We start from the raw sequence: 24,694 nt of genomic DNA on the forward strand, positions 1-24,694 counted from the left end.
GTTAATAGGGTTAAGAGGTGGGTGCCTGTTCCCCCTTAAAAAGCCCTCATGTTCTCTCTAGTTAAGGCAGGCGTCAGTACCGAGGGGGGTAAATAAATACAAATGATCCAGTTAAGGAGAAAAATGACACACATTTCGCTCACGCTGCTTTTTAAAAGCAGACCTGAGTGACCCCCCACAGTGAAATCCATCAGCATGGATAAGAGATTGAATGAGAGAGAGAGGGAGAGAGGAAGGGATGGGAAAAAAAACAGACAGAATCAAGAGGGAGGGATAAAAGACTGCCAAAGAATGGAGGGAGAGAGAGCGTATGAGTGAGTGAGCAGACGATAATAAAGAGGGAGTGAGTGAGAGAAATTTAAATTAAGATGGAAAACACTGTTCCGAAGTGAGCAGTGAGGGAGACAAAGAAGGATGAGAAGAAAAAGAAAAGCAAGTGTGTGTCCTTTCTGACCTCTCTTTACAAGGGGACTGGTGTCTGGCTTCAAAGAGACGAAGACGAACATGTCTGAGATGTGTCACACACACATCGTCCCCTTCGTTTCTACGTTTCTAAAACTCTGTGAAACATCTTACTGAAGCATTGTCTGTCTTCTTGGAAGTTCTTTAAATTCTTTAGAAAGTCTTAAAATATCTTTAATTTTATTAAAAGAAAATTAAGCCTTTAATGTCATTAAAAAATCTACATGTGAATTGATCGTTTCTTAATTACAACATAAACACTAATTTCATTCACACATCTTTTTTTCTTGCTCTTTGCCCCAAAATTAGACATATTACAAATCTGATAGGACTGTACGTTTAGAGTGTATGAAAGAGACTTTGCAGCTGATATCTCAAAACTGCTGTGAGCTCGTATAGATATACTGAAATATCGTTCTGAAAGATGCCCACAGCCTGAAATGACACGTTGTTTGATTAGTAAATATATGGTACATATTTTCAGCATATCCAAGAAATGCTATATGTCCTTTTCTGTTCCATCATTCATGTCACTGCTGTTCACTATATGAAAACCTCCTCAAATAATACAGAAAAGCAATAAAAGCTGAGTGGGTTTTCTCAACCATTTCCACTGAAGCAAAGTCACTAAATCAGCCACTAAAAGGTGTGTTTGTGCATTGTGTGTCCATGTGTGCGCCCACGCAGGTCTCTAGAAATTGTATGTGCTTTTTACAGGCAGCACAGCGAAGCTCTTAAGGCCCAAAGAAGAGCTTTTAAAGCAGTTATTGACTTCTGTCTCCTCAGCTGACCACCATCTTGTCCCAGCACACGGGTTGCCTAGCTACAGAATTGAGGTTCGCCCTCACCTGACCGAAGGGTCAAAACGCTGCTCAGTCTGTCCTGCATGTCTGTCGGCTAGTTCAAAGAGAAACACCCCTATGACTACAGCTGAGGTACTTTCTAATAACTTGGCTGCTAAATTAATTCCTGACATTTTTAGTAATTAAGTGCTGCTTGGCTCAATTAAACATCAATAAATCATTACTTCATTAATTTTGGGACATCAGTATTATTCCCTAAAACAAACAGGAGCACTGCCAAGAAAACGGAGAGGCTCTACCTGCCTCAACACCTTATTTACATTTTGTAGCAGCAGGGTGGATTTTGCAGGAAACCTGCTGGATTTTCTCCAGCATATTTATCCTCCTCAGTAATGTGAAAGATAAAACAAATGCACAACGCAATCGTCCTGCAATGCTTTGTTACAGGGCTATGTCTTGGATTGCATTAGGTTGCACGTGATTTTTCCTGATATTTTCGTCCACAACCTTCATAACAAGAAGCAATGGTTAAGGAAATGTGGTCTTTGAAGAGGCAGAGCGGGTCGTCCATTTATCAGAAGGTTGGCAGTTTGATCCCTGGTTCAACCAGCCTACAAGTTGAAGTATCCTCGGGCAAGTTACTGAACCCCAGTTTGCTCCCCAGGTGCTGCGCATGGCTGCTCACTGCTCCTTAGGATGGATTAAAATCCAGAGATTGAATTTCATTATATGTTGTACAGTCTTTGATTTTGTAAGTGACCCATGAAGTTGATTTTTCTTCTTCCTCCTCCTCTTCCGAAAATCAAGTGACACAACTGGCAATAAACTTGACTGCAGTCTATGTTTACTATAATTAAAACCCAAGTATTGCAATCAAATTCTCTGTAAAAAATCTGAGCCTGTTGATGACAGGCGATGAGCATTTTTTGTTGACATATTTAGAGGGTGTGCAGTTTCCCAGAGGGATTACGTTGTAGCTTAGCTTTGCTGCTGCCAACTGCAGCACTCTCTCTAAATACTGGACCAATTTTTAAAAATTGGTGTCCCCATTAGTCATTTAGACACGAAAACATGGGATCATAGGGTCCAGGTTTGTTCTGTTCCCCCAGTGGTGGTCCACTAATTCCCTCTCACAAATACACTGTAGCATGTAAAAAGTTTGAAAAATACCGAAGTTAAGCCAAAAAAGGCAATTAATTTGACAATGGCATATTTTAAAAAATAATGCATTGAAAAGTTAACAAGCTGCAACTTAATTATTAATTAGTTTACTGGTAATAAATGTATGTAGATACATAAATAATGCAGATGAGGAGTTGTTTAAATTGTTTATGGTTATAAGTGGCTGAAAGGGATGAGTGGGCTCTGCTTTCCCCCACATGGTATGGAAAAGACAGACAGCCAGGTGTGGTCTCTTGACCGAGACAATACGGCACACCGGTGTTATGAAGAAAAACAACAAGCCATTTACATTCAACAAGTTTTGCTTCACGCCTCCTCATTCCACCTTTGAATGCATGTGTGTGTGTGTGTGTGTGTGTGTGTGTGTGTGTGTGTGTGTGTGTGTGTGTGTGTGAGAGAGAGAGAGAGAGAGAGAGAGATGAAGCGAAGACTGCGGCTGCTGTTATTGTCAACTGGATTAAATTAAAAAAAGATTTATTCAAAAGAGCTAAAAAATAAACAACAGACAAAGGGAGTGAGTGTGTAGCCTGAGGGAGGAGAGGAATGACAGCGAAGTGACAGACTAAAATGAGATTTTATTCTCTATGGCCGACTGTATGGGGAAGACGTGGAAAATGTGCGGCTTAGACACACACGTGCGCTCTCAGACGCAAACACAAAAGCGTGAAAAGACATAGCCTTTATTGATCTTATCACAAATCTCATCATCAAGGCTGAAAGCTTAGAGGAGTCCAAGTTTTTGAGACCCGAGAAGGGGGATGGAGACATAAGAGATGATGGTCTAAATCCTTCAGCATTACACAGCCTTGTCGGACCCACCCATTCACCATTATAAGACGTCCCTGTCCCGTCTCAATTCTGCAGGGACCCTGGACAAACAGTGACAGTGACCAGCCTCAACAAAGAAGCCCAAAGCCCCACCAAAGGTTAGCACTGACAGGAGGCTTAGGACTACGCCACCGTTCTTTCATTCTCCATTCCATCTTTGCGCATAATCTCACATCTATCATTTTCCTCCATGCCTGTCAGCTTGCAATTCAGACTAAAGCCCCACTGGGTCACCGCAGCCAGTCAAGACACTGCACACACATATTCTAAAGGAGATATCCACGTACACATGCATACACGTGAGCACACTTAAATTCATTCATTGTCTCTCTCACACACACACACACACACACATGTGGACTCTTACATACATGTGGTGCAGTAAAGGTCACACATTCAGCGCTGGACAGTGTGATAATGCATCAGACTTGGATAAACAACTAGTGGGGAAGGTGGCAGGATATAAATCAGGTACAGGGAGACATGGACTCCTTTCCACAGGCGACTGGGAACTCTTATCTACAGTCAGTGTCATGGGGAAAGTGAGTAAAAGCTTTAGTGGTATGTGTATGTATCTAACACACTGTCTTATTACATTATCTGTTACATGTTATGTATATGTACGTATAGGTGGAAGACATGTCCACCAAATGTATTTGAAAACAGTTTATGATTCATGGATTTTCTAAAGCTTTATCTAGGGTTGGCAAGATTCTATAACAATACTTGGGTACCGATTCGATACTGCTTTTCATAAGTATTGCAATTCTGCAAGTATTGCGATTGGAGACCACTGGAAAAAGTTGAATCATACACTTGTGGAGACTGTGACATAATTCATATTTCCAGACACAATGTCGCAATCACATCAGTCTTGAGTTTTAGTTCAGCAGCACCATTGCTACACTGCATATAAAAGTAGTAAATAAATAACTTTTTGAAGTTTAGCTGTTGTTGCTTACCAAGCTAGTGCCATAACAAACTAATAAACAAAATTAGATGTTAGGCAAAATGAAAACTCGACACAGTACAAAGAACCTTTAAATTAATATTCATGAAAGAATGAAATTGAACTTTGAAGGTGCGAATTTTAAGTTAAGTTAAGCTAACCCTGTAGCTGGTCGGTGTGAAGACATGAAGACATTTTTTTTCCTCTAACCTCTAGTTTTTTCCATATTTGTTTACACTCACTTCAGACAATATTGTTTATGCGTCCGTAATTTTATGAGGTAAAACAATAAATATTTAATATTTAGTTTGTAACTGTTAAGCTTCTGTCCAATTTCCTGTTTGAGTCTTCCCTCATCTGTCAAGTAAAGTCAAGTAGGTAATAGATTAGGTGAAACACATTTGGGTGCTTAATTAACCAGTTAAGCAGACCAATCAAATGAGACATCCTTAGGAAAGGGTTTGGGCAGCACTGACTAAAACAGAGTGGAAACCAACCAAACCACTGCAGTGCCAACGCATACCCACACAGATCAAGTATGCCGAGAGGAAAGGAGATATCTGAGGAGATCAGGGAGAAGGTAGTGACAGCCCATCAGTCTGGGGAAAGCTATAAGACCATATCCAAAAGATTCCAGCTCCATCCATCCACCGTAAGACAAAGCATTTACAAACGGAGAGCATTCAACATGACCGCAACTCTGCCTGGAAGTGGGCGACCATCAAAACTATCACCAAGAAGCACCAGAAAAATAATAAATCAGGTAAAGGCCAACCCACACATCACCTCTAGAGGGCTGCTGACCTCTCTGGCAGCATCTGGAATAAATCAATTCTCAGGCCTATCAGCAAATTCAGTTTTGTGAGATAAGCCATGTTGTTGCATAAAAAATTTAAATATATCTTTTTTTTGTGTCCATTGTGATCAGTAAATATCCTCATTGTTACAACCCTATTTGGAGCCTTTGTGTTTTCAAAGTGTTTAACAGTGTTGTGGACTTAAAATTACCAGCCTGCCCCCGTTCTGTAAGCCTTGTATATTTTGTCTTTGTATTTTGAGTAGAGTATTACATCATTTGAACAGCACCAGCTCCGTATTTTGGGTCTGTTCTCTTATTTCTGCTACACCAAGTTTTTGAAGGAGGAGTTTTTTTCCCCTCATATTTGTAATGTTATGGCTTTATGTGGAAAATCATAGCTGTGGGAAAGTTTCAAAGATACGTGTATGTCTCTTCATATGTGTGTGTATGTCTTTTGTGTGTTGTGGATGTAATGAGGTCACAGTGATGCAGTAGCGTTCTGGTTGGGAGAGCTCCATCATGCTCTGGCGGGAATACTGCAGGAGAACAGCAGGGAACAGCTGTACTGCGCACATACGCAAACAACTACACACACACACACACAATCTCATATTGCACACACACGCTCAAACACACACACTGTTCCCTCCCTTGAGTACCTACCTCTCACACTTTAATTTATTTCTTTCAGCATCGCCAAGGAAAATGACCATGCTGTACCACTACAGCGAATGAAAAATACGCACACTGGCTACTTGCTGATAAATAGCATGGCTAACTTGTTTATAGCTCAAAACCATAATGAAAGTAAATTTGCCCAAAAAAGGCAAGACTATTACTGATACGAGGGAGACACATTGAAGAGGGTGACAGATAAGTGAAATCATCGCAGTGTAATTTAGTTGACTCATCTTTTGCTAAAAATGTCTTGTCCTGATTTATGTACTCACGATTCTGTTTCAAATCATTTCCCAAATTGACTGTTACTGAGCATAAGAGCAGGTGCTTCATACAGCTATGATGCATATACTTCAGTAAGTGTTATACGAACAAGCCGGTGCTTCAGAAACTTTGACAAGCAATACAAGAGCCAGTAACAGTTCAACCTCAGGGATGGATCAACCCCAGCTGTTTGTTATGTCATGTTTTATGATGTCCAAGGGGTTAATTCACAGGTTAACACAGGTTAACTGAAAATTTCCCCACTGTGGGACTAATAAAGGAATATCTTATCTTATCTTAACTGGTGTTTGCATGTTGCACCGCTAGTGTGGCTACTACCACAAGTTGAGGTGATGTTGGACTACTGTTGTAATACTGAGGGACAGTTAAGAAAAACTGGAAATGTGAAGCCTCATTTGAAGCCAAATATATAACACTCAACAGCTAGCTTTTAAAGTCACACACTGGGCAGTGAGGTGAGGTCCACAGACAACAATGCACTTTGTGTTATGGCACCAAATTTCAGCATTTATGATAAATGAAGCAATTTGCAAAGCCAAACAAAAGATCGTCGGTAATACTATGTACCAAGCTGTTGAGCCAACCTAAATAACTACAGGGGGAATTCCATCATTGCCAAAGTCCTGATTAAAAGTTCCAAAAGCACATACATGGATGCTATAACCCCTGACAGACAGCCTACTCTGGTCCCACACATCTTCTTCTCCACTATAATGAACTGTAGCCTAATATAAGCCCTAACACTAATCAATCCCTGGAGTACTATCACTCTCTTTACAGTGGCACTGACATGAGCTAGAGTGGGGAAATGAAGACATTCTAATAAGAAAGATGTCATCTCTCACACTTTATAACATCCTCACATTAACATATCAAATGTTAATTCTATCAAGTATGGATAAGGCCCTGGCTTTTCTTTCTTTTTTCTTTTTTTAATCTCTGGGGGACATTTTCAACTTTGAGGAAATCAAAAGCCTGTGAGAGACAAAAAATATTTCCTTTTATTATTCAACAGAGGCCACAGATAGCATCTTATCTCTGTAGGGTCTCTGTCATAAGAGAGAGAGGAAGAGGCAGAGAGCTTTGACGAAAGGCGCACGCGTTATGTTTTACAAAAGATGTTCAAACATATGAGTGCAAACAAACATACACCATCATGCTTGAACTTACACACATAAACAAGGATGGGCCAAACACGCCCTGTTAAATCCAATTAACCTTCAGCTCTGATCCCCTCAATGCATCTTTGCCCCTGCCTTGTAACACCAGACCTTCCCGCCATTTCATTAGCTCAAACACACACATACATGCAGAGATACTAAACCCTGTCACAACGCTGCTAATGCACCTCCTATAATCCAATCAGCCAATCACTGCTCTTCATGCAAAGGCCCCAGTCACATGACTGCCCGCACGTTAGCCCGTCGTTCGCTTGCAGTTAGCACTGTCATTTGGCACTAATGTTATTCCAGTGGATCTTTTTTTCCCTTTAATGTGATTTGGGAAGTCTGAGCTCCGGCTTCCACGAGTCTAGCGCTAAACCCCCGGTGGGCTAGGCTAATCAGTTTCCAGCATTTCTCAGGGAGACAATGATCCCAGTGTTAGCGCTGGCTAATGACAAGCTAACACAATTAGCCTAGCCTCCCTGGAGGAGAGCTCAGAGCCAGGCCCCATTCTTGCCCCACCTCCCGCAGGCTCCTCATCCACTTTCTCTACATTACTATGGAGCCTAATGGCCTCTTATTAAGGAGACAGATGGAACACGGATGGGGAGGGATTCTGCATCTTCTTGAGTTACATATATGTGTCGGATATGTGCTACATCCATGACTGCTTGGACGCTTAATATTACCTCCTCTGTTAATAGCTTCAATGACGTAACTGTTCTTTTAACTGTGAGCTGTGGCTGTAACATTATGTCGAGCTCAAAGGTGAATACTAGTGTCAATAGGGCAACGTGAGATTTCTTTTTACTCTCCAGCACTGATAGTATCCCATTAGACATTTGTGCTAATTTTGTCATAGTCAGCATATGAAGTCTTGAGTTATGATCAAAAACATGTTTTGTGAGGTCACAATGACCATTGACACCAAAATATGATTAGTTCATCCTTGAGTCCAAGAGGACACTTGTACCAAATTTGAAGACATTCCCTCCAAGCACTCCTGAGATTTTGCATCCAACAGCGGGATTGATGAAGTCACAGTGACCTTTAACAACCAAACATTTGTTTGGTTTCATAAAGAGAGGGTTTTCAAGGTTTTACACTTATTTCTGGCAGCAATAATAAAACTGTTTACTAAATCAGATACTGATGCTGCAGCGCTGTACTGTACCTCTTAATATAGGCCTATTTTCCCTTCAAAATGTTTTGTATTTTGAGGACCATATGCACTAAAGCACTAGATGCCGAAAAATTTCTTTCAAGACTAATGATCAGTAGGTTGTGATATTGTGGTGATATGTGGAAGCCAATGTAGACCTCCTCTCTGCAGCACAGGGGTTATCTTATAGAAACACTACCCATGTTATAAACTGCTACAAATTATTTGATAATCCTGTTTGACATCGGTCTGGTTGAGGATAAAGTTTCACACAACACATGATACTCTTCTAACACTGAAAAACTAAAAGAGCACAAGAAAAGCCCAGTCAGCTATCATCAGCATGCTATCAGGCTTATCAGTGAACCACATCATCAACATCAGCTAATGGGACGAGCTAATGGGGTACTGATTGAAAGACATAGGTTAGAGTGTGGTTAGCATAATTCAATAGTGTGTTCACTGGCCCACATGGACTTCTAATCCTCAGTGGATACATAATTTTAGAAAACACACATGAAGCTTACCAACATCATAAAATAAACACCTACTATACAATATTATGCCAACCAAAACAGGCATTTTTGTGGAAAAGGGCAACACTTATTTGAAGGGTGTGCATAAGACTGTCATTACACTGTTATAAAAATATCATGACACCTATAATGAACATGCAAGAGTTGTTATGGCTATTGTTAAGCTTCATTGAATGATTGTAAATGCAAAGCTGACATTGTTTGAGATATCTTTGTTATAACAAAAATCAACCAAGACAACATAACCTGTTAATATCATTGCTATCAGTCCATCAGGTAACTATAATTTAAAGCACCCTGGTACTGTAGTTGAAGTCCAGGAAATTATTCATGATGCTGTTACAAAAGTGTACAATGTAATAAAAACTAATAACATCCTTATGACAAGTCCACAACGAACACTTTACATGAGGTCAAGCAAGATATTCAAGACAAAAAAACAAAACCAACTACATGTAACAGTATAATGTAATGTTATATAATACAGCCAACAGTCATGTTACTGTCATGGTTATGACAGTGTAATGACAGTCTTATGCACCCTACTTACCTGGAAAAGTAATTTAAAAGAAACAAGAAAACAAAACCAAAAGGTCTATTTTTTGAGGTAATCATTAAGAATAGGTTTAAAAATTGGTAAAAAAAAAAAAAAAAAAAAAAAAAAAAGATTTAAAGTCTTTGATCTCTTTGAATTGACTGCATCTAAACATACCTGAACTTGGCATTCACTTGGTCGGCAGCTTTATGGTAGTTCTCTGTGGTGACCTTGTAGAACTGTGCGCTCTGCAGAGAGACAGGGAGAGAAGCCTGTGAGTGAGACAAATGCATGAAAATGCGATTGCAATCTCTCATAGAAAATAGTCCACCCAAATTATTCGCATCTTCCCAGCTTTTAGGTTGAAGCTATTTAGGTGAAAGGCAACATTTCAGCAAAGTGACGCCTCTTAACTGTTCAGATCTGATATGGTCTAGTACAGTGCAGCTGAGCCTACACAGCCCTGCCTCATCTACCACCACTCAAACTCCATTAAAACTTAATGGAGGGGGATATTAAGGGCACAGCTCTATTACCAGTTGGGCTTATTGTCCACAACATTGAGGCTAACTTTGTCATCTGTTATGTATATAGGTTATAAGTGGGGAGTATGTTCGTAAATGTAAAGTCTGCAATGATGAAAAAAAATCACATCTTTCTATTTTGTTTTGTGCATGTGTAGTTGTGGACCATGCTCTGTGGGAGAGTGTGAATTATAGGTGTGTGTTTGTGCTTATCCTCTGATAAACTACTGCTGTAATAACAGGCAGCAATCCTTCAGGGTCAGAGGGTCGCTAGTCAACAAGGTACAGACCACCGGTCATAATCCCCCGGTGACCCATAGCAAACGAAGCCATAGCAGGAGCCCTCAACCTGAATTACCTCCTCAAACACGGCCATAGAACCGAGCTCCTATACCATTTATGCCACTCGTGGAAAATCTGTTTTGTCAGCCCTTGGCGGCTGTTCTGCACATTTATGATCAAATGGCGAGAGGTTGTAAAGTGTGATGGACGGCTTGATAGAGAGTCATTTGAGGTAGGGCTGACAGCTTATGGTCGGTTGGTCGTTATGCTCTTGTCAAAACATTTTCTCATTGGTCAGACAGTTACTGGTTTTACTTTAAAAAGGAGAGCTTCTTAATCCATTATTGTCATGGGGCGGAGCTGTTGTATTTGAGTGACACGCTATTTACTGAATATTTACTCGGCTCCAAACAAAGTGACACAATGTAAAGGTACTGGCACAAATTGCTATAGTGCCTACCAGTGTTAGAGGACAGCAGAGCTGAAGGGCTAAGGTTTATTTTTGATGATCAAATGTGTTGATTTTACAAAGTTGGACTACTTTATCAATAAGGGTCAACCCGTAACAGTTCAAGCTGAATGATAAATCAATACCGGCCTTCTGTGACCTGACTGTAAACTCGAAAGCTGTAAGTTTTGACATGTTTTATGTTATTTTAATGCTTATTTTGTAGGTTGTCCTGTTGAATTTGGTGTTAGCATGTTGCTGCTAATGTGTCTACTCCCACAGACTCAGATGTGTTGGACTAATGTTGTAATAGTGACAGTAAGGAGAGACTGAGTTAATATTAAGCCTCCTTTGAAGCCATATTAGGCTGGATGTTGGTAACTGTTTAGTCATGTTGCTTTTTGTGTAAGTTTATACCGCAGTGCAAGCTACGTTAGCTTTGTTTGCGTGTGTGTGTGTTGCTGCTGTATGTGATGCCAAAGTTACTTGATACACATGGTTTGAAGGTAACAATACAGCTACGTGTGAAAAAGAAATGGTCAAACTGCAAGAATTAATTTTCTTGGAAACACTGTGTATCTTTGATTAGCATCCATTTATGCTTCCAGGTAGAGAACACTAAGTGCAGTAGTTCACCAACTGATTGGCTGAAGAACAGGTATGAGGTTTCACCCACATTAGACAAGGTCTACTCATGCTAATGTTTTCCTGTGAAGGGCTCCAATTTAATAATAGTAATTCTTACACTTTCACCAAAAAGCGTAGTTCACAGGAGTACAAAAGTTTTTCCATGACACATCAAACAGATTAGAGGTTTTGTGCCATTTCCTGTTGGATTAATGTTGAGCTACACAATCAGCACTGTATGATGTAGTGTTGAGTTAAAGATCTCTCTGAACAACCTGGTCTTGCAGGTTGATTCTTTTAACAAAGACTTTAACAAGGGTTAACAGTGGTGTTTTATAACTAAAACTTCTCTCCAATCTTGACCATAACCTTAGGCTGAGAATTTGTTACATTCCCAAGAAACACTTAAATCATCTTGCATATATTACAGTAGAAATGTGACAAATGTGAGCCTCAAATGGTCCCATTTGCCCCAACTTAACCTCCCGGCAGGGAAGACATTCATCATAGTTCAGAAAAGATCAATAGGAATGAACTGCGCTGCTGAAAAGATCAATAGTCATGTGTTGTAGAGCTAAAAGAAGATGAGACATGACAACGCTGACAAAAGGTCTGATACAGATTTGAGTCCTCTTCATTTGGATGGACTCTTACTGTGAGGGTTTGCAATGGATTTGGAGTCCTCCACTTTTTCACATTCTGCAGAGTTACAGACATCATTTAGAAGTTATTTTTGACATCCATGTGCAGACTCTTCATAACATCACAGGGATGTAACAGTACCAAAAACTCAGGTTACAAAAAAAACCTCTGAGACGAGTCCACAATACGATATTTAGTGTGATATTAAAAACCAAAGAAAAATGACATTTGAAAAAATCCAGTAAATCCAGTTCGGTATAGGTTTGCAAATGTTTTTAACCAATAGCTGATAACACTGACATTTTAATTTTTTTTCCTGTTTGTTTCTTTTTTCCTCATTTCAAGTTTAAGCCTCCTGATTTAGCACCTGGCTGTGCAAGAAAAACAATTTAAAATGAGGTGCAATTACTGCCATTTAAAGACTCCTGATAAATTGTCAATTGATACATTCTTAATCAGTTAAATTCTAAATGGTAGTTTACTGATTAATGATTAATCATTCACATACCTAACATGGTACTGTATTGAGACATTTTTTTATTGCAGTATTTGATTTATTGATACATGGTGATAGTAAGTATATGTATGGAACTGAAACAAAAACTGCCTCATTTACATACACTGAGGCCCTTGTTATGACAATTCAAATTTAATAGATGCATTTCTTTCTTTTGATCATTTTTGAGATGTCTCAAGTCCACATGTCAAACTTCATTGATTGGATATGATTTATGCCTATGTAGGGTCACATGTCCCATGGGTCACATGTCCCATGGATAATTCTGCAGGAGGTTTAAAATGACTGTCAAAATTTGTTTTCAGTTTAACAACCCCTCTTAACCCCTTAAGATTGCCTTCTTGCACGGGTCAAGTAAAGTGCCACATCAGGCAAGTACATCTGGCAACTGACTTTCCCTACCTGGCAAGTGTTAAAAAAAAGAACTAAACCATCTGCTGTTCAATTAATCGTTAAAGTTATTTGCCTTGCCTCAGCCTCTCAAACATGGAGATTTGCTGCTTTTCTATATTTATTATCATATTAATCTGAACATGATATGTTCAGGTTTTGGACTGACAAAACAAGACATTTCAAAACATCATCTTGGACTGCAGGAAACTGGGATGGACATTTTATAGACATTACAGCCCTAAATCAAAATAGACATTCAACTTTTGTCTTTGCTGTCCTTTTATAACTGCTAATAAACAAATCTGTACAATGGCAAGTATGGCAAATTGACTTTGACCAAGAAGATTTCTGACCCATTTGCCCGACTGGGCAAGTGAAGAAAAACATGAACAATAAACCCGGTATTCAGACCGTTTGCTGTTAAAAGTCAAATTTAATAGATGCATTTGATTTCTTTTGATCACAATGAGTCCACATATGTCAAATTTAATTGATTGGAAATGATTTATGTCTATGTAAGCTTCCATGTCCCATGAGTATTTATTCCATGTACTCTAGGAAATCTTGTTTATGATGAAGATAAATGTTCAGTATAGTATAATGTTACGTAATACATGGTGTTTACAATAAACTTGTTTTCACAGTCATTATTGGAAAGACTGATAGCATAAAAAAGTTCCTTCCTGAACTGTATATAAAAAAAATAAAACGTGAAAAAAGGGGTCTGTAAACTACCAACTCACTGCACTTGCCCCTCAGGCAGACATTAGTTTGTATGTAAAACACTATAGAGAAGTATGCCCAAAGTTTAAGAGTTAACTTGTAAGCTCATGCTGTATCTGTGCCCTCTTGGCCTTGAATCAAGTGGTTTTCAGTGCAGACAAAGAAACTGTCAAGAGCTAAGGAAAAGGATTTAAAAGAGAAGCTTATTCACAGATAAAACGACTAAAAAGAGATTTTTGGGCTGCTAAAGAGGCAAGAATAAGACTTCTCCTGGGTGCTGAGATTGAGCCATTGGAAGAGAAAGAGAGAGTCAGAAGGAGCTGGATTTGGGTCTCTGTCTAGAATACTAAGTATGAGGTAATAATACCTGGCTAAATGGCAGAGCTGGCACTAATCAGCACACTAATCCACCAGGGAGGACAAAAGGCCATGTGTGACAATGATTGCAGGACCACTTACAATACAAGCACACTCACACAAACAATGCATGTGCATTCACGCTGACACCTACACACAGTAGGTACTAACACACACAGCATGGGTAGACGTGTGGACATGCTGCCAGAAGCGTGTACACAAACCCCGGTGGCTGGATATAAACAGTTGCACACACAGTCGCACACACTCGCTCGCCACCAGGCAGAGAGGAGTGTAATTTGTGTGATTACTGAGTGGTCTCAAATTGTGATTTCCAGCTGTTGCCCCAACTGATTTGAAGAGTAGCCCTGACCTTTTGTTAGCCCAAAAAATGAGCTTGGTTTGGCTGAAAGTACTCCTCCCTGGACTAATATAAAAATCTTTTTAGAAGCTGCAGGACACAACTTTGTTTGCGATCGACCAAATCTTTGTCAACCTGTGAAAAAGAATTGTGACTCTACAAGAACCTGGTACTGGGTATACCGCATGTGCAATCAAGTATATACCTCTAAAACAGTGTTTCTGTTTATTCGCACCCTATTTACTCTATTTGCTTTCCACTAGGATTTTAGCTCATCTGGAGCCAAACAAAATGCTGGTGGGGGGTGTCATAGACAAATTAAGTCATTACTGCTAATGCACTGCAGCGATATGGAGAAGATTGAAGCTGCACCCCAACACAGGCTCCAGCTCAATTTAGAGGAAAAAGCCTCCAATTTTTAATGAATAAAACAAATAACTCCCTGTACTGATGGCGTCTTTCTCTTATCTGCTGCTGAGCAGGAGGGCCGAAATGGGGAGAAACCCCACCATGGACAACATTACGGTTCTGCAGAGCTGGAGAAAATGAGACTTCTGCTGTGCAACTCACTGCAACTTGCTCATAAGGAGAGCAAAGAGGCTAGTAAACACTTCTTGAGCCTGTCCTGCATACACAGAATTGACACAGCCTTGACTAAGACTTGCCTGAAGTGGCAAGACAGCATTCTAGGGTTGAGGTGCACTGATAAAACTAGAACTGTCCAGCTTTGCCATGAACATTTCGAACTCCTAAAAGTACTTTTTGACAAAGCCTTCCATTACCTCAAACCGTGATTTCAAACAGAGAACGATTGCATACAAAGTCATCGGAAAAGTGATCAGATGTGAATTTACCAAAAGCAGCACAACTTGACACTATAGACGTTTACTCTTACATGTGGTGTGAAGCTCAGGGCAACAGTCTTTGCTAGTTTCTGACTGATGCATGGGTGCATAGGTCTTAAAATGAGCTGTGGTCAGGAGGATTGTTGGTGCATTTCCAACTTGAGGCAGCAGAAAGTGAGTGCGTCAAAAACCTGGTCTAAAGTCAGCTGTGCTGTTTAAAAGGCGCATTATCCAGGTAGTAAGTGGCACGTACAATGGTGGGTTCACAATGCACCCATACACACAGGGAAGCACAATGGTGCATATCATTGCATATGCTGTCAAATAGAGTTGTTGATGGGACAGATGATTGGGAGGCGGCGGACACAGAGGGCACACCGACCAAGGACCGCATTCCTGTCCCTCAGCGAAGGTGAATGCCACTGTAAACTTTGCTTGTCCCGCCAGGCTGTAACAGACATCTGTAGTCTCATGTCAGGTGATTTAGAGACTAATGCCAGCTGTCCATATGCACTTCCCATTGCTGTCAAAGTCACTGCTGTGCTGCGTTTCTTGGCAAGTGGGTCATTCCATCATCCCTTGAGTTCGCACACGAGCTGATCCGTTTCCCCAGTAGAGAACTGTTCACTTCTCCAACTTGCCAAATTTAAAATAGGAATGCACCAGGTGCAGGCACACCTGGCTTTTAAAGGGAATCAGGGATGACTCTCTGATTCATTTAGTTTTGCGGCTCACTTTGCAGATTATGCACCTTTTAACTAGCAGTGGAGTCGGACACACCCTAAATGCATCTGTGTCACTGACTATCCATGTCCATGTGCTAAAGACATCTTAAATAGAATCCAACGACTTTGTACAAGTTGAAATTATTTCCATTTGAGCAAAAAAGGTGTACTTATCCTTGGGCTTTATAAATCTACTTTATACACAGACAGAGATGAGAGGAAAAAGAAGAGACTGAAGGAAAAAAACAGGAAAAACTGGAGTTCCTGGTGAGTTGAAAGGTCAGTCAGAGGCTGAGCTTTACACAAACTAAAACAGACACATTGCCACACACAAGGTTGGTGTGTCCAATGCTAGTTAGCTTACAGCTAACATCTGTGCAATGTGTCAGTAAACTGATTGTTTGGAGAGAATAATCACAAAGGTCCTGTGGTCAAATTTAAGCCAAAAACAACACACTGTAGTGTAATGGGACTTATGTGCCCGATTATTTCTTGGCCAAGTTCAGTAAATTCCTGCAGTGTCCACTGTTTGCTTGGCAGACTCAGGGATTTTGTTAGCTTTGGACAAAGCTAGCCAAGCAGTTTCCCCGTTTTCGGTCTTTGTGCTAAGCTAAGCTTACCGGCTACTGGCTGCAGATTCATATTTATGATACAGACGTGAGAGTGGGATCAATCTTCTTATCTAACTCTCAGCAAGAAAGCATACAAGCATATTCCCCAAAATGCCAAACCATTCCTTGTGTTTTTATGAGCAATTTTAAGTTTTAAAACTTTAAATTATTTTTCTTGCAAACCACCAGATGTTCTAGATACATTAAAAAAAAAAAACAGGAAAACTTTCATGGCAAAGTGAAATGTATTCCATCCTCATTCCGATACATGAGGACAGGAAAAGAGAGACAACTTTCATAATGCAGTCTACTAAAATACCACCGATAACTATGGCCTAGAAATTCACCTTTAGTCGAATCAACATCTCTGTGACTGAGCTTTATAAGCTGACATTTGAAAAAGTTGTATCTCAGCATTACTATTTTAGCCTGTGGAGTGTTACTGCTGTCTTTTAACATAAACGAATGTGCGGCTCTGTTGTTGTGAAATCACCATTCCTTGAAAAGACTTCCCGTTAAATCCCTGCGAATCCCATCATGCGGCTATAACAGCAAACAGTCTCAGACACAATAATTCAGCACTGCAGCACACTGTCATGTCTTCACTCTGGATTACCGTGACTCCAGTTATACAACTCGCAGAGCCAGAGAGGCACTACATTGATCGCTTCATGGTGAGAGAAAACGCTAAAACATCTTTACTGCTACGATAAGGCAACAAGACACGCAAGAAACATCTGTTTTAATTTCTGGATTTTAATGTTTAACCGCAAGCAAAATGTGCTTAAATTTTCGCTCCACACAGGAACAGAGGGCATAAGACTGAAGGGGAGAGGGTGAGAGAAATGACAGACAGAGGGAGAGATGAAGATAGCAAGTCAGACACAGTGACAGAGATAGAGAGATAGAAGCTATTACTGTTTTTTTAATGCTCTTTCCTCCTGTATGTCTTCCTTTCACAGTGCTGTGGAACTTTGCTATGAGATGGCAATTGCCGCAGTGATTGTCCTCCATGGGAGAGCAGAAAAATCCAATTTCATCGATATACAAGGCGAAAAGAAAGATAGGGGAAAAAAAGAGAAGAAAAATCTCTGAAAAAAAAAATGAAATTGAGGCATGAAGAAAAAAAAACACCACTCAAAAAAAAAGAAGAGATATAGAGAGACAGATGTGGCGAGGAGGAGGGGCTGGAAAGAGACATGGTAGAGGAAAAAAAAGGGAAGAAAAACATGGGCAAGTTGATTGTTAAATATGAGATTGTTTTACAGCAGGGCAGGTATTGAGTGAAAATGTAATAAATATATAGATATTGTTTTCAGGGGCTATTTGGTAGCTGTGGCCCCAATGAGCGGCAGCAGCAGAGGCAGCAGGCTGAGCTGCCTCGGAGCCTGGTGATGGCCTGTCACTGGAAGCCTCTCTGATGAATGGCCATGTTGGATTGGAACAGACGTGTAATATATATCAGACTTATATTCTTCTCTCTCGTTCTTCTGGTGCCTCTTTCTGCTGGCGTGTGTGAAGATGCTGGGGGAATCCTGAGGTAACACGAGGGCCGGAGGGCAGAAGGAGGGAGGGTGAAGAACGTGACGGGAGATAATATTAAGCTAGCGGTACACTCTGACGAGAAATCAAATTTACTGTGTTCTCACTGGCAAAATGGAGGGTTTGCAACCATAAAAAGAGCAGCGCGGCATTTGTCATTTACACAGAGCATGCGCATTTCTCTTTTCACACACTGTTGCATGAATATTCAAATCAGCCATGTGATCAAAACAAATACTGAGTACTAACGCTGCAAAACTAAATCATGTTTCTGTGCCCACATGTATTATAGTGTTTAACATTTACAGGACATAATCGATGAAAAATTCATCCAAATCACTTATTTTATACACACTTTCTGCTTTTATTTTTGGAAAACATTACCGTTTACCTTACATGAATATAATATGAAATGTTTGAAACTGGGGAAAGTTAATATTACTGACATTAAGCACAATAGGATCCAAGTTAATTTACTTTTGACCACAGTAAAAAAAAAAAAAAAGTCACGGACATGTAGGCAATGCAGCTGTGTGAGTATCAACTTGCTGTTGGAAATATTGGTAGTGTACGTTTTTGTAGATATTTCAAATATTTGATCGAATCGATATGTAGTGATAAAAATTTTAATTTTTATGTGGAAATGGTTCTGCTATATGTTCATGACTGCTTATCTATTGTTTTCTAGTTTTCTAGTTGAGTTGTCTGTATGTGTATCTTCCTGAAAATTTGTTCTCTGTACTTTCTATTTGTATTGAGCTCCTTCATCTGGAGTGCAGGCTATTAACCAAGCAGGATTTGCAGTGAGTACACATGAAGAGAACATGTCAAAAATGATTTTGTTTGGTATACTGCAGGGCTTACGTCGAGTGACGGAGACGGGGGGAGCGAGGAGAGGCTGGACTGAGTGCAAAACGGGCCACTGTGGCCAGAACAAGAAGAAGGCACATTATTAACACAGTCCAAACAAACTGCACCCCCTATGGAGTCCCAAGCCGCTTGCTGCACAGTAAGACAACATGCAATATGCCCACCATTGATCCTCGGTTGCACGCAGGATCACACACCATCGCTCAACACGCACACATGGTTGCCACTTCTGTTGTGTTTTGTCTCCGCGGGCCATTAATCCTGATAGAATTTGCAAATTGAAATGGCGAGGTTTGTGTGCAAATTTTGAGGACAAAGTGCTTGTGAAATATAATTAGTTTATCATTTAATTCTTGTGCATAAATCAATAAATAAACCAGTGTGTACACTTCATTTTGCATCCCATGTTCCCTGTTTCTCTCTATTTTTTGTACTATTCAGTGATGTAGTGCTTTTACAACCTTTTCTTTACCATACTCTCTTGTTCTTTATCATTCAGTGACATTTTATCTGCACCACTTTTCTGTCTCTTTCTTTTAGTATTTTTCTTGTTCTTATCCTCTATCAATCATAAATGTCACTTTAACATAATTTTTTTTTGTGAGAATCTTTTCTTGTGTTGAAGCTCTAGTCTACTTTTTCCTTCAGCTTCTGTCTTAAATACAATATCTCTTTCCTTTCTGTCTGCCCCCCCATCACACCCACACCCCGCCCACCCCCCTCCCCTCTCTCTCAATCTTCTGTCTCTTTCTGTGGTGTGAAGGTGATTTGTTGACACTTTGATCTAAGGAATATTGACCAGAGGCCAACATGGCTGATGGATGGCCAGTGCATGAAGTCGATAATGCCTGTGTTAGTTGGGACCATCAGCTTCACATTTGCTCCTTTACAGGGCGACGCAGCAGAGCTACACTGTCCAAAGATGTAATAATGCAACACGAGCCGAGGAAATGAAAGAGAAGCTCAGACATACAACTGGTTCAGTGAGGTTCAAGTCCAACAAGAGACCTATACCTCATATTAATTCAACATCTTTAGGTCTTTTGTCACGCCATGAACCTGCTAATGAAAAAAGTTAATTTTCTTGGCAAATGATCCATCAATGAATTCACACCTTCCCTTGACGTCAGCAAATGGCGTCCTCTCTGTTACCTAACCACGACTGTACAGACCAATGCACTTTCAATTACTGACAGAAGTCCACCACCACTCAATACTCACTGGCTTAAGAACTCATCCTCAGTGAAGGAAGGAAAATGGGATAGCTTTATTGAACCAAAGGGAGAATTGTCTTGTGTGTAATGGGAACCAACAAATCCACACTCAAAATATTACTTTTACTGTAAAAGTGTATTGCTACAGTTGTGCCACTGGTTTAATCAGCTCGGCAAAACATTCAGAAATGCTGAAAAAAGTATATTAAAACTAATGTCTGTAACAATGATCACTTTTTTATATTAGCCTGTTAGATTGATGCTAATATATAGTGGGAATTACTCGTAATGCATTAATGGAAATTAGCATTGCAATTGCAGCAATATTATCTTAACAAACAATCCGGTTTACTTTATATACTTAACACAAAGTGATGTGTACTTATACTTTGAGACATATATTTCATGCTCAGTGGAAACAAACTAAAAGTTGTTGACACATCACCAACTCAGTCTGTTACTTTGGCTTCAGCACTCCACACTTATCGGCTACAGCAACCTCAAAGGGTCAAAACTCAAACATAAAATTCCCAGTGGGTTTAAAAATACAGCCAGGGGCTTTGTTCGTTTTGGCCTAACAGCTTATTTAATTTATTATTTTCTCATAGCATCCTCTTTCTGAGCAAGAACAGTTAACAGTTACTTTGAAAATATTTTAACTACCCCTTTTATATGCAGTTTAGAAATGATGCTGCTGAAATAAAACTCAGACAGACTGACTGACATGCGATGTGCACAGTTTTCAGTAATATAAGTCATGATATACAGTCCCTAGAAGTGTATGATTCAACTTTTTCCTCATGGTCTAGTGTTAAAAAGGCAAACAAAACCTGCAATAAATCATAGTCTTGAATACCTGTAGAACTGCAATGCATATCCAATTGGACAAGTATCATGACAGAATCTAATTGGGAGATTAGCATTTTGTCCACAAGTAAATATTTCCAACAAGAAATCACATTTGAGCCCTTCTGAAAATGAAAAATTATTTGACACCGAGGTCCTTCTGAGGGAAGAATGAGTGTGTGAGATTTTGCCATTTTTGTATTGATGGGAGCTTAAGAAATTTTCTAAGAGTTCTTATTCTTCTAAGAATAAGGGTGCCTCCTTCTTCCACAGTGAATATCTGGCTTCACAATGGTGTGAAATTTCCATTTTGCTTGCACTATAGAGGGCATTTGACTTTTTGCACCCTCCAAAGGGGAGCAAACTCCTTCCCAGTATGAAGGCATCATTTTAAGCACATTAAATAGGGCATCGTATCCTTCCTAAGATACACTTATGATTTGAGAGCAGCATGAAGGCGTCCTTTTTAACACACTTTACCGGAGCATTTGACCCTGGTTTCTGCCTCGCAGGCATCTCTCACTGGGACCAGCATGGAGCTGCCAATTGAAGTAGGTTAAGCGCGGCAGCTGACCCTTGTCCCCCTCCATAGGATGCTGGTTTGACAAGGAACATCGGGGTAGTGTCATTTTCAGGGACAGGAGGACACACACAGGGATGAATGAGATGTAACCTTTTATCCTTCAGGCGCAGGGTGAATTAAAGAAAAAAAAAGAGAGGCAGAGAGCAAAAGAGCAGTGGAGAGACAATTACGGAGAGGCAGAGAAGACGAGAGAGAGCGATGCACACCACACTGAGGAAAGCGTGCAGAGTTTAAGTTGAAGGATGATAACAAAAACAGTGGGGCAGAGGGATGAAGAAAAAGAACAAATGTGACTGTATTTTGGCTGAGCCCGGTGGTGACCAACCTCACTGTGCACGCTGGCTGCTTTGTCTGCACAAATCTGTGTGCACTCGTTTTTCTGTGCACTGGTATGTGCATGCATTATACATTAACAGAGGTATGTTATAAAAACTTTCCCCCTGGAGAAGAACTACAGCTGCAGTACGTGATGTATGTTCTTGAAAATAGCAATGATGTCACCTTGCGAGGTGACTGTATAATGCAGCTTTTAGTTTTTACTTTCTCTTCTGTTGTAAAATAGAAAGTTATCTTTTTGGATACTGTATCCTCCACTGGAGGATATTTTCGTTAGATGTGCTTTGGTTTGGCTTTGCTCTGTTCTATTATTTATCTTTTTTTTAATATCATTTTTGTTGCTATGTGTAGAGCAAAACAAAGCGTTTTGTCTGGTCATTAGGAGAACAAAACATTTAAAGCAGTTTTATTGAAAGCAAGTCAGTCTACAGCAGTGTGCAATGAACCAACTTCCATAAGCATGTAGTGTACAGAATAGTACATACAGCTCTACATACAGTAATTATGTAATCACTTGGTCTCTGCCTCTTGTTTTGGTACTTGCAGTCCTTATGTTGAGACCACTACCCTCTCACAGGGGGCAGATTTTTCTGATTCAAGGAATCTGAGTGAAATCCATTAATTTAAGTGTATTTTCTCCATCTCTGCCTGGGAATTGAGCTCAGTGAAGTGTTATAAAAGCTGCACTCATTATTAGTGACACCATGAAAATAAACCATTATCATAAGCTTTATTTCTGGAGCAACTATTAGAGCCTAGTTTTGTGAGTTGGGTTATACATCAAAAGGATATTTTGGATATTTTGAAGTTTAGTTTAGTTTATTATGATCCCCATTAGCTACTGCACTGGAGCAGATATTCTTCTGAGGTCCACAGAATGCTGAAATTATGACAATGTACTAAAGTTTGCATCATAGCACATAACATTACAAAATGTACAGGACAAAGACTAGAAAACACACACGCACACGCACACACACACACAAGCTCCTAACAATACAAAGCCCAAATAGATGATATTCATTGATTTAAATGCTTCTCCTGTGATATGTCTAGGAAGTGAATTTCATTCATTTGATTGTGCTTGTTCATGCTTTTGGCAAGTTAAAATTTCCTCCTACAGCATGTCTGGTAGAGAAGTCATGTCTCTCCATACTGAATGATAATTCCTTTTCCAAACAAAGCCTTTGCAACAGAGATACCTCTGATGAACACAAGTAATGAATGGAGTAATCTGTTTTTAACATATAACCAAGCTAGACAATTAGGCACTACAATATTCATTCTGTAACCACAATAGAACGCAATGCGCTGCCATTTGTGAGTTCTTAATCTTATCCATCTTGACAATAGACCATACTGCGGGACAACAGTCCAGACGGGACAGTATTACAGCCTGGTCATTTTTTAGATGTCTAAAATACATTTGCTGCTGACCGTGTCCACAAAAGTTCTTTGCCTCCTACACCATTACTCCTGCTCCTTCTTCAAACTGGGGACTGCCATCGAAATTAGATAATACACTGACTATGGATAAGGATCTCAAACAACCCCGCTTCAAAAGAAGTCGCAACAATCCCTTTAATGTCCATATAGAAGCATTGTTCATGTTGGTGTGTGATGCAAAGTGTGTCTTACCCTCTCCTCCAGTCGGGCCACCTGCTCTCTGTAGAAAGCATCCTGTTTCTTTAGGTCTGCTTCTCTGGCCTCCAGCTGCTTGGCCTAAACACACACAAACAAAAAACACACACACACACAAACACACACCCATATACATGCACCACATGCAGCATACACACACATGCACACAGAGAAGAGAAGAAAAACCATTACTTATGTGGTCACTGGAGCATTGCCAATTTTAACAAACCGATCACAAAATACACACATACACATGAGAGAGGCCTATTATGAGGACTCAGACAAGTGTGTATAAAGAAGAGACACATTATAACAAGACGCCGACACAGGCCTCCAGTATATTGGCACATATACACCAGACTGTGAAACACTTTGTGAATGATTTCTCTGATATAATGTTTCATGATGTGTGCCCTGTGCCTGCCAGCATGTAAATACACCCTAAATATGTTTTGCATGTATGGGAATATGTGCGCATTTTCCTTAATGTGCATCAAATACACCTGTGTCTGTGTGTGTGAGACTGATGATGCCTTGACGTGTGTTGTACATGCTTCTTTGTCCTCTTGCATTCAATCTTTAGCCAAACCACTATCAGGCCAAGAGGATAACATCAGCTCTCAGTGCGAAGGAGCACCATGGTCTGGCATATATATTTACCCAGCCTACCAATCTCCACTGTCCTCCCCTCTACTGTGACCTTCACTAAACGTACGGCTGACTCTCTGGGTGATATACAGAGCAGATAAGACCTGGACGTATCAGGTTCAAAGAGGAAAAAGCAGAACTTCAAAACCGGGATTGAGGGCCGATGACTAAAATCTAAATCTAAATTAAAATTTTATTAATCATGATAGATGTTTAGCTCTCTTTACAACACAGTTTTGAGGACCACATGTTTGAAACTATGGAATTACTTCTCATCATTTCCTTGTCAAACCCTATTTTAATAGCAATTGATGTTAACAATGATAAAACACGATTTATAGACTTGGGATTTATATGAAACATCCATCACATTTGAAAGATAGAAACATTTATGGTGCTTTAAATAAAAGAGCGCATAAAAAGTCTATAAAAAGAAGGGGTGGAAACGCTTTAAATAAGACATATAGCTGTGTTATTCTACGCCACAGTGAACTTCAGACCCAACCGAAATCATTTTGTATTATTATACATATATATATTCTAGGCTAACAAAGCATTGGGAGCAAGAGAGCTGTAA

At 39.9% G+C, this 24,694-nt stretch overlaps 1 protein-coding gene across 1 annotated transcript in view; it reads right to left on the reverse strand.

Moving 5' to 3' along the window:
• chchd3a (coiled-coil-helix-coiled-coil-helix domain containing 3a) overlaps positions 1-24,694 on the reverse strand; it is a 90,309-nt gene that overhangs the window by 16,232 nt on the left and 49,383 nt on the right. The window contains exons 6-7 of the mRNA XM_084710855.1: positions 23,467-23,550; positions 9,560-9,630 (exon numbers count right to left, since the gene is read on the reverse strand). Coding sequence (XP_084566981.1) covers positions 9,560-9,630; positions 23,467-23,550 — 155 coding nt within the window. The remainder of the gene's footprint in view (positions 1-9,559; positions 9,631-23,466; positions 23,551-24,694) is intronic.

This window comes from Lutjanus erythropterus, chromosome 22 (assembly GCF_056507025.1).
Source record: "Lutjanus erythropterus isolate fLutEry1 chromosome 22, fLutEry1.hap2, whole genome shotgun sequence".
Classification (NCBI taxonomy): domain Eukaryota; kingdom Metazoa; phylum Chordata; class Actinopteri; order Lutjaniformes; family Lutjanidae; genus Lutjanus; species Lutjanus erythropterus.